The sequence below is a fragment of the Populus alba genome, chromosome 2 (genome assembly GCF_005239225.2).
Source record: "Populus alba chromosome 2, ASM523922v2, whole genome shotgun sequence".
Taxonomy (NCBI): domain Eukaryota; kingdom Viridiplantae; phylum Streptophyta; class Magnoliopsida; order Malpighiales; family Salicaceae; genus Populus; species Populus alba.
The window spans coordinates 19,036,178-19,047,738 of NC_133285.1; the positions used below are offsets into that span (position 1 = coordinate 19,036,178).

At 37.5% G+C, this 11,561-nt stretch overlaps 1 protein-coding gene across 3 annotated transcripts; it reads right to left on the bottom strand.

Annotated features, from left to right (window-relative positions):
* Nucleotides 1-1,027: 1,027 nt before the first annotated feature.
* LOC118044176 (serine/threonine-protein phosphatase BSL1) lies at nt 1,028-11,256 on the bottom strand. 3 transcript variants are annotated; one of them, XM_035052370.2, is made up of 21 exons: nt 10,895-11,251; nt 10,755-10,815; nt 10,555-10,633; nt 10,371-10,450; nt 10,158-10,252; nt 9,640-9,739; nt 9,463-9,532; nt 8,398-8,499; nt 8,162-8,243; nt 7,911-8,081; nt 5,722-5,908; nt 5,439-5,643; nt 5,184-5,351; nt 4,876-5,114; nt 3,316-3,400; nt 3,118-3,216; nt 2,825-3,024; nt 2,671-2,746; nt 1,769-1,904; nt 1,560-1,699; nt 1,028-1,445 (listed from the first exon to the last, which is right to left on the bottom strand). In XM_035052370.2, the coding sequence occupies exons 1-21, from the start codon at nt 11,094-11,096 to the stop codon at nt 1,362-1,364; spliced, it is 2,661 nt and encodes an 886-aa protein (XP_034908261.1). In that variant the 5' UTR covers nt 11,097-11,251; the 3' UTR covers nt 1,028-1,361. The 3 variants fall into 3 exon arrangements, 2 of the variants coding, with proteins under 2 accessions (XP_034908261.1, XP_034908262.1); XM_035052371.2 differs by having other exon boundaries at nt 5,439-5,640; nt 10,895-11,250; XR_012169091.1 differs by lacking the exons at nt 1,028-1,445; nt 2,671-2,746 and having other exon boundaries at nt 10,895-11,256.
* Between the last annotated feature and the right edge of the window lie 305 nt (nt 11,257-11,561).

An 11,561-nucleotide genomic window follows, 5' to 3' on the forward strand; every position in this document is an offset into this window, starting at 1 on the left:
AGCATGGATGTTTTGGGAAGAACTTGTCTCTCCTGTAGTGTTTGCATAGTATGTTTTATTGAGATTTGTTGGGTAGCCATCTCTTTCATCATGGCCTTAAGCAAAGCAAGGTCATCAGATTGAGCATTCAGTTTAACCTTTATTCCATTGACTCTTTGGTTAGTTAGCAGCTTCCAAAAAATCATCCACCCTTCTCACATCTTGGGACCTCTCTGGTGGCATCTTGCTGAAGTCAAAGATGGTGAGCTCCAATACCACTTTGCTGCAAGTTAAAAGGGTGAGCCTTAAAGATATAACAATGGAGGAGAAATATAGATGGGAAGGAGAAGAGCTGTAGTTACACTCTCAGAATTTGTTAGAAGAGAAGAGAAAGAGGGAGAACGGGAGAGAATCTTGGAAATTTCTGTCATTCGTTTTTCATGTATTTCTGTTTCAATCATTAGGGAATAAAAAGACACTCTACTTCTTTTCTATTGTTGGCGTGACACTCCACTCCTGGCCCTTCTTTCTAACTTGTTCTCATTTAAAAAGACAGCACAAAACGCAGTCGTTGGGTTCCAATCGATTTAAATCGATCCCGCTTCCCCCTTTACTCTGTTATCTTCTGCTTTCGTTTCCAGCTGTGACAAGAGTGCAATGCACTCTAGCCGATTAGCTAATGTCATCTTTTCTTGCAACAGGAACAACATTCACGGGGGCTAAAGAGAAGGTAGGGGAATTCGCTATGGTGTTTGTGGAGACTCCGAATATGACAACCTCTAAAAAGTATAGTATTTCCATGCATCCACGGCGGTGGAAGACGTTTACTTTAAGAAATGAGAGCCAGATGTTCCATGTCACCACCCCCTTCTCATAATTAATTTGGTGCACTTGATGCTCAGCTAGCAGTGAACCAGGGTTGTGAATATTGATAGATTAAGAAAAACTAGCAAATGACATTTTCATACTGCAACTGACCACCTCACCTTCCGACTGATAATTTTCAACCGTGGCAAAGTCATTTTTACATGCCTCAGCACACCAATGATAGAAATCAAATGAATATATACTGTAAATTAAATACCTCCTTGTCTATTTTACAAAAAAGTTGATCACTCTATAATCTATCAACAGTAGAAATACAAATACCATCTTTTCTGCGTGCTATATTGTACATATGTTACACTCACTAGTTACAGCTATGCCTTGGATCATTCTCTAGTTGTCTACTTTTATATCTAAAAATACAACACAAGCACCAGACCTGTGCAAAGTGGGAGACATGCTGAATGAAATTGACCATCGAAATAGTCAAGCGTGCAAGAAAAGACAGGTGGTGCAATGAAATTCCACAGATTACAAACAAAGGGGGTCTTGTAGCATCATATGTAAGCAAGTGAGTTTCTGTCAAGGTCGGGTTGAGGTCGACCCCGTGTTGGAGTTGGTGGTCTTTGGATGTTAAGCTCCTGAAAGACAACAGAAACATAGAGAAAACAATTAAATGCCAGCTAGGGGATAGGTTTTCCAGATTTGTGGATACCAAGCAGTATTCCAACATTGAAAATGGCTATAAATCTTACCTGCATCCATGCATCATCAATGACACGTTCCGGAGATGTCTCTGGTGACTGAAGGGGAGGTGGCAAGGGATGAATTAATTTTGGAACCACAACCAAACCCCTGCCAACTACCAGTATAGCTCCAGCATTGTTTGCAGTCCCTGGATTGATACATCACATTAGGATTCAAATTGGATTTTTGCAGGAGAAAATTCAAGCTCTTGGCTTACCACAATAATTGGTTGCAGAAAATAGAGTAATCAATTGCCCTTGGGCAAACCGTTCAAACCCATCCATGACACATTCATGTGCCCTAATAATCAGCTGTAACTTATTTTTCTTACAGAAGTCGGTTACACGATCAGGCTGCAATGACATTAAAAGATAAAACAAGCAAATGCTTCATAACACATGCAACTTGAAAGTGCATCAAATTAAAAAGATACGGTGCCAAGATAAGCATACAAAACTGATGACATCATAAGCTAGCATAGATTCATTGGACATCTGAAGCAGCAAAAGTGAGATAATAGCAGCTCACAAGAGTGGAAATGCAAACTGCCAGTGACTATAAATTTATAGTGGTAAGTCACTTGGTATTTCAAAATTAATATAAAGATCATGGTGAACTTGTCACCTTTGAGGCTAAAACAAGCCTACACTGCTGAACTTTCCGTCAAAGGCGAGTTAACCTGTCACCTTTGATTTTTCTTTTGGTTCCCAATAAGTGATAGTAACAATGAAGTCCTAAACTTTCTTAAAGTTCACATCCAACATTTAATGGTAGTAGGCGAGGAACATTGTTTCTCTTCCAATTTGAAAGTAAGATTTTGGTGGCTCGTTTCTAAATAAAAGAAATGAGTAATATTTTTTTTTTCTGCCGTTAACTACAGTATGAGAATTTAAAGCAAGCTGCTATAGGAATTCAATCTCTACATATATATTGATCGGGGGACCAAGATAAGAAGTTTTAAGAGGCTAATTGCTTTCCACAAAGGTTGATGCGATATCTATAATTTAGTCAAAAAACAAATTGTTTCTATTCACTATGACTTGGGATATATTGCATGTGATAAACCACACCAAACACAATAACTAAAGATCATCAAACATAACAGATGTAAACCATTACCCCAAAAGTGACAAGACCAGGACCCCTAGCATTTGGTCTCAAACCCTCTATGCTATCATTTTCGGTAGGATCCGACCTGAATGGAGAAGTTTGATAACACAAATTAATGTAAGCAATGGTAGATTGCAAGTAAAATAAATCGAATGAAGCATACCATAGAAGATCCATTAGAATTATAGATCCAGCATCCATTGTTATAGGCCTTTCCAGCTTCTCTATCTGTTCCACTGAATGAATGGATCTTCCTATGCCACCATGCATACAGATAATTTTCTTCTCAATAAGCGCAGCGAGTGGAAGACAGTTGAAAAGTTGATTGAAACGTGTCCATGCCCATATCCCATCACTCTCTCCCTGTGAAATGCTATTATCACATTTGAACATTTTGAATTTTCAAAAGATGTACTGGCCCTTCAGGAAAACTATATTTAGCATGTTTATCTATACCATTCTTTCAATGCATTCAATACGAAAACCAAAGAGCGCATTTATATCAGCAGCTTCATGGTTACCACGTATCAGGTGGACATTCTCAGGATACTCGATCTGCAAAATCATAATAAAAGGCACCACACCATCAATATAAGGACAGTGCTAAAATATAATTCATGTGAAACTTTTGTTCATTGAAAGCACAAGTTTTGCCTTAAGAGCAAGAAGCAAAGTTATGGTCTCCAAACTGTGCTGCCCTCGATCAACATAGTCTCCCAGAAACAAATAGTCGATGTACCTGAACCATAAAATTGGACAGCATAGTTAATCAACTACAGAGATAAATCACATAATCTGTTCTAAAATTATCAATTTGTTGTTTTGGACATATAAGCTGGAGGCCCTTTATCGCGTTAAGCATTATCCAAAATGAAAACTTACTATAAGCAACACTAAAGGACATGTATTGTATCTTCAACCCAATTTTTGGGAAACAGTGCCCACCAACCACTGCTTGTCATAGACATAAATATCAAATGAAGGAGTATAGAGCAATAACTATTTAAGCAGAAGAATGTCAAAAAATGAGGATAAGAAAGAGAAGGGAAATAGAACCATATAACGAGTTCAAATTACTTATGGACATTGCTTGCTCAATTATGACATAAACAGCAAACCTGCACACATGCATTTATCATGTGCCGATGACTCCAAGAATTTGGGCATGACACATTAAATGACATGATTTCTTTAGAAAGTCAGTGGAGGCCACAGAAAAAAGAGTTGGGTGTTTGGGAGTGAGTTTGAAACTTTTTTTGTTAAAAGTGCGTTTCGCATGAAACAAATATCAAATTGATGTTTTTTTTAGTGTTTTCCGATGGTTTTAATATGGTTTGAATATGCTAATGTCGAATAAAAAAAGCAATGAAATTTTTTTCATTTTGATGCATTTACTATTTTGAAAAACACCTTACACCAAAATCTCAAACACAACCTTTCTAAAACATTTAAGAATTTTAGTGCTTTTCTAATGGTAGTGATAATGCCTTCTCGAAGACAAGACGAGTTATATTGTTGTAGATTTCTAATCACAATGCCTTTCTTGAGGTACAGTTACAACATGCATACAAGTTGAAAATGTGTGGAACTTTAAAATAATGTTGAAAAACGGTAACTTGGGCATTTGAACATGATTTATTAACCAACACCTTTACTCAACTATTTACTTTGGCTAAAACCAACAACAATTCAGCATATTGGAGTAGTGTCAATCCATGTAAGAATATGGATCTTTGTTACTGTGATCACATCTTTCTAGCCCCTTTCACAAGCCCCCTTCCCAAGAAACAAACTCTCATCTCCCTACTAGTTTAGCCAGTTTGTGTAGGACATGAAGGAATCATCTCTTTCAAGCAGAGAGACCTTATTACTTTTTGTCAACTCAAGCACTTAGCTCAGATCCCACTTCCCTGCCTCAACATGAAGCATGAATTATACTCAACTGCACCCCACAGGGACAAAACATAGTTTTTGGTACTTCACCCATCATGATTGAAAAAAACAAACTAGCCAATAGAAAAGACTAATCCAAAATCCATACTGTAAACCCACAACAGAGCACCCATGAGTGACAATCAATTTAAATGGTTCAGTTTCGTTTTTAGTTTCCTCAATCTCTTAGATTGCATGAAATTAAATGCCACTATCAATTAGCTCTCCACATCATACTCAACATGTTCCTCACAAGCATAAGAGCTACAATGTAATACTTACGTAATGTCTCCTGCTGTGGATGGAAATCCATATTCATCAAATAGACGCATTAAGTCACCAAACTGTCCATGAAGATCACCAAAGACTTTTACTGGGGCTTTCAATTGCAGAACCGTTGGCTCTTGCATAAATATTTGTTCAGCAGCATAACAAAGTTCCCCAACTTCATAAGAATCCAGGAAAAATCCCCTATTTGCAGGAGCTTTCCAGTTTCGAGGCCTAAGCAACATGGAAATAATCTGCAACATAACAGCATGAAGTAGCGCTAATGAAGAGATAGAAATACTCATAAATTTGTCAAGTCTTACCTTCTTATGCAGGCCTTGAGGAGACTTTTTTCTGGTGAACTTTCTGGCAGGATAAGATGCATCATTATTCATAGGAAGCATCCTTCTACTTTCATTTTCGAATTGATCCAACGACAATTGCCTTACCAGCCCACCCAGGTTTCCCACAGTCTCTTTAGCAACCACCACCTATAAGAACAAGACAGTGTGATTTAGCAGCATGGCAACCAAAGAACAACTGCACCACTCTTATAAGCCACAGATAAAAGGGCATACAGCTCTAGGATGAAGGCGAACATCAGCCTCATTGTCACTTCCATCTGAAGTTGCTTCTGCCACTTTTGAATTGTCATCAGATACAGATGTTTCTTCTGCAGGATTGGAAGATGCTGCCTGAGCAGCTTGCCAGACAGCATTAGCTGCCTCAGCTTCCGCAGCAGATGCCTCCCTTAATTTCTCCATAGAATTTTTGTCCATGCTGCTACAGAAGAAAATAAATCCATGAATTTATATAGGAAAGGGGCTGACATGACATGAGGGATATAGAGAAGGTTGAGACCTGATACCACCAGATAAAGGGATCTCTGATCCACCATCAGGGGTAGTTGTTCCAAAAGAATTTAAATTATAATGGTTTGATCGGGGACTTGTTATTGTTGAGGCTCTCTCAGATGTTAAAATGGGAGAATTCATGTCTGACTGGAATGGGGAATTTTCAGCAACCAGAAAATCATCTAGCACTGCATCTGCAGAGAACAAAGCAATTGGCTATGATGTGTGCATCTCTTAAGTTTGCAATACACAATGAAATGAAATGAATTCCATGAGAACCAAATGATTAAGGCTTAATGGCAGGTTATGCAGAAGAAAAGGAACCAAGGATGAGTCAAATAAGCATAAGCTGCATAACAGCCTAACTAAACAAGAAGATAAAAAAGGTGTTGTGCACAATAAGTCCACTCTGATCACTGTTAATACTTATTACAGACACTTGATTTCTTCAGAATGCTTGAGAAAGACTCTTGTTACCATCAGGCAGAAAATCAATAAACAAGATCTAAAAGATCCACAAATGCATGTAATTTCACTTGCACAGTTGTTATTGTGATACCATAACAACTTCAGTTAACATTAGAGCAACCAATTAGGAATGGTGAATTACTGGCTCTCAGTAGGGACGTAGAAGATGGCAGAGCTATCAAGAATGAAAAGAGATCATCCCAACACAACAGGTGACCAGGAAACAGGTTCGATAGAATAGAATGGTCCAGCAAACTGAACGAAGTCCTATCTTCACTAAAGAGGAATTTTTTCCTAACAGAAGTCTCCGGGTCTGAACAAGCATAGCTCATCCAAACTCAACATGGTTGCTTGTCAAGAAATAAGATCACTAAGCTATTGGGATCAAGAACCGAAAAAAAATCCACTTAATGATGTAAGTCTCCTGCATTTTTTTTTCTGTCTATCAAAGATAATGTCCTAAACTAGTGCCAATTAATCAAACAATCATCAAGGCGCACAAGCACAATAGGTTGATTAAACATGCTACAAGCAATTGCTAACATTCTTGTGCGGAAGTTACTGACTTCCATTTCTTATGCTTACCAGACAAGGAAAAGAGACCCCACAATAACTACCTGAATGGTTGTGGAATTATAATCCAGAGTACAAAATGTAAAATATAGACAATAGTGCTAAATGAATGGCATGCCCTTGCTGATGTGAAATTAATGTCTCTTTTTAAAGATCACATTGATATGTGTTATCTTAAATGGCACAGCTTCATGCATTCCCCTCAAATATACAGAAAAAGTTCAACAAAGATTTTATTGATGCTTGACTTGTAAACTCAATTTTACAAAGGACATAGCACAGAACATACATTTATGGGTAAGAATTCAATGGATGGGGATGAAAATTGAAAATGCTAATAGAGAATGAATCGTGAAAAGTAATTCAAAAGGAAAAGGACAAAAAGATAATATTACTTCAACACACTGAAACATAATGGATAGCTGATTGCACAGGCAACAATATCAACATCACGCACCATTTGAATCATAAACAAAACTGTGGCACAACATGTCCATAGCAAAAGAAGAAAAAGGTGCTCCTGATCAAGGGGACTTCATACAGTGCTTAGTCAAAAAACTTCAAAATTACTCACTACTACACTTCAATTACAACAGCAAAAGTAATTGAACTTTAAATAGAATAACATATCAGTAATACTGCTTTATAAGATACAAAAGAGAGCAAACACCAAATAAAACAGCAGAAACAAAAATAACAATAAATAATACAAAGAATTCACTCCTCAATCAAAAAGCTTCTCTAATAATTACTACAATGAGAAACTTAAGGATACAAAAATATAAATGCTATATGGTGTAACACTTACAGCACATGCAACCTTGGTCTGGTTTAGTTCAAGCATAAAACCAGCAATGCCACAAACAAAATGTAAGTCTATTCAAGTCTCTTCTTGTTTTCTTTCACAGTATAACTTTCATCTAAAAACATTTCTACTCCTAAATACTTGTATTCCTATTTTATGAGTAGTCCTCTCAATTTAACTTGTACAATGTTGTCAGTTATGGCCAAGATTAATGTTAAAGTCACTTGTAGTAAGTGACTTGTGATTAAAACCTGCCCACAAGAGGAATTGGAGGGATTAAAGGATGAAGAGGGGAGGGCTACAACTGCAGGACTAATAGGTCTCCCAAAGAACAAAAATGGAAACTTCACCTCCTTTTAGACCACCGTAGACATATATACGAACACCAACAGATGCAGATGCATGGCGACAACGACGCATTAGCTCCAAAGAAGGATCATATTCAGCATGTCCCTTGCTGGTTTTAGAAGAAGTAACTATCCCATTTCTATCCAACCAAGTGCCCGCAGCAGTGTCCAGCACTAGTCTCACAGAAAAAATTGTTGAAGATTACAATATAACCCCTCTTTTCAGGATAAGAACAGCAAAGAAAAGGGCTTACCAGCAACAGCTGCTTCCCCTTCTACTAAGCGTCCTCCCTTTAGGGCTCCTCCTGTAACATGCAAACGTGCACCAACAAAAACCTGATAGAAAACAATGTCAAACTTTTTACTGATAGAGAAGAAACAAGATCAACTTCAGTAATCAAGTCCCAACAAACATTTTACTTCAAAAGATATATTTCATTATCTATGCATAATCTAAAAAGTTAAAACGCCCTGACTAGTGGTCACTTACCGCAGCATGTTGATACCTTGTTGATGGAGACACCCCAGGAGCAAGGGTCCACTCCCACTGACCATTTCTATGCATTAGAAGCCCATAAGCATCCCCAAGTGCCTGTTTAAGCACACACTTGTGATCAGTAAAAGGACTGAAATGCAAAACAGTAACACCATCAGTAATGAAATTTTCTTTATCCAAAAAACAACACTGTTGAGCACGAAAGGAACTTCAATGAGAGTGAAGCTGCACTGAATCAACAGTTACGCTTGAATAGAGAAAAAAATCATAAAAACCAGATGAATGGTTCCTGATAGAAAAAAGTAATGGAAAATTTCAAAGAAACAGTAGGAAAATCATTCCAGAACAGAGAGTGCTCTGATTTCTCATCACAACTGCAACTTGGAAAATGAATGTTCTATACCATAAGTCACTTGTTTTTATAATATTTTCAAAGCTTGTGAATAAACAAGAACATGCACCAAAGGTTCGTTTCTTCAAGTTTTCTAAGTCCACAGTTACTTTTGAACTTAACTTCTTTCTTGCTTATAATCCATGTAATAAAAGTTTCACAATGAGTTTTGCCTCAAGTTTTTCCAAGAATTCTATGTATTTGATCAAACATTACATCCTACTTCCAGTTACCAACCTCATAGAAAGAGAAATGTGTCACATTTGATCCACAAGGTTGAGGACAAGTAAGGTCCCACTCATTTACTCTAGGTGTGGGAATGCATCTGGAAGGTTTGGATTACAGGCCAGCGCAGTCTGGCCCTACCCACATAAAATTCATGGCACATCATATTGTCAGTTCAACAAAGTTAGAAAACTTTATCTAGTTTGATTACCTTGATCTCCCATCTCTTATTATATGCCCTTACACATTGAGCACACCAGGAATATGCATGCCTATTTTTTAATAAAATAAATGCCACGAGGACAAACACTAAGTTGACAGGCTAGTCCTACTGTCCTAGAAACAAATATCTACTGCAAAACAAACTGCTGTTATAATATAATCGTGCAGAATAGTTAAATAGAATTGATTGCTTTACAACCCCTGAAAATAAAAGATCATACTGTGCCAGAGGCGTCTCTTCCACCACAAAGCAAAAACATTCCATCTGAACGGGCACTAGCTGTTGCATACCTACAAAATAATGCTACATCACATCAGACATAAAACATGCGTAGATGGGAAAATAACAAACGCAGAAGTTTAACACTTCTGCAAATGTTTGTTCTAAACAAACTTACATTCGAGCAGAAGGTCTATCACCTTCAGGATTTAGCCTCTGCCATGCATATGGTTTCTGGGCAGTGTCCAAAACCCAGGCATCAGATAAAGCTCTTTTACCTAGAATATAATGGGAAAAATCACTATTACGTAGTTATAAAGCATGGAAAAATGCATAATCATCAGCACAAAACATCAACGTCCATTCTCCTGGCATGAAATAACATAAAAATATTCAAAATTAAGCATTTAAGACAATTGTCCATCCATAGGATAAGCTACTCCAAATTCAAGAATCCTACAGCTTATCATGATAACCTCACTTAAGCATAAAGAAACAACAGCCCAAACCTATATCTAAAAACAAGTACCAAAATGCTGAATTTTACAAATGGAAGCTAAGCATATTCAATGCCAATAATCAAACAGAAAACAACCATGAAACAAAGTTTTTAACACTGGACTTCTAAAAAGGACCCAGTCCTTAAAGAGCCAAAAGATCTTAAAGATAAAAGGCAGAACAGAAAAATTTGCTTACCATCATTGCCACTGACAATAACAAGGTACCTTTGGGCAACCAAGTCCATTACATGGCCATAACGAGGCCCAGGCCCTTGTCCCTGTACAACCACTCTACGCTCATATCAAGCACCAAAATATAACAATCAGTTCCAAATCAAGAATCCCAAGTAAAGAGTGAAAAATAGGGAACCCCTAGCTAAATCTGGTTGATGGAAAAGAAGAAACTGACCGGTGCCACTTGAATTTGTCAGTGGTCAAGTCAAGCACAAAGAGATCATCGGTGGAATGCCCAGCTGGACCTATCCCACCCTAAACCATGCATACAAGCCATTCATCAATACCAAAAGCTCACATTAAGAGAACAAATCAAATAAAAAGAAAAATGAATGAAATCCTAATTCACAGTGAATCACCTGAAAAACAACCATAGTACCAACAGCAGCTGCCGCGTGCGCAGCCCTAGGAGACGGTGGCTCTCCAGCAGCTTGTATTCTGTTCATTAGACAACAATCACCAAAGGTTAATCGTCCAATTTTTTTCCTTTTATCTTTTTATTTTTCGAATAATAAAAAAAATGAACAAGAACAAGAAGAAACAAAGTACTGTCACCTACCTAGTCCATTTCCTAGTAAGAACATCATAAGAATGAACCGAATTAGTGGCTCCATCCAATCCTGCACCAAACAGTTAAATTTAATTAATATTAAGCAAAGAAGGAGCAGCATAGAGAGGGAGAGAGGAGGAAACTGTAACTGATTCCAGGAGCGGAGGAAGCGCCGCCCTCGATAGCGGTGACACCACCGAAGAGGATGAGTCGAGGGCCATGAGACTTAGTAGCAGCAACGGCAGTCAAGGTGTGGCTACATCGAGAACCAGGAGCATCATCATCAGAACTCCAGTAAGTCTCCAAGGTCCGATAGGCGGGAGCTGGGTGTAGCCATGGCTTGGATCCCATTTCCCACCCCCTCTACTCTATTAACAATAATACTTCAATAACACTCAAGTCCTAAACTAAAAAGATCGGGACCCGGGGGTGGGCGTGGTGGTGGTGGGGCCACGGCTGTATGCTCCGTCCACCTCTCCTTTATCTTTCTGTGAATTATTTAGGATTAAAGTTTAAAGTATTTTTTATTTTAGAAATATGTTAAAATAATTTTTTTATTGTTTTAAATTATTTTTAATATCTATATATTAATACAATTTAAAAATATAAAAAAGTATTCATTTCAAATAAAAAAAATTTAAAAACATGAATAAGACCATATTCCTAAACATGCGATAAAAAACTAATACTAGTCCACGCTAGATATAAAATAATTTGAATACTGTGGAATAAAATATACTCCTAATCTTAACAGTTTATTTAGCTAATGGAAAAGGGTAAATAGTAATTAGCAGCCCAGTCCTGGAAATTGAAGGA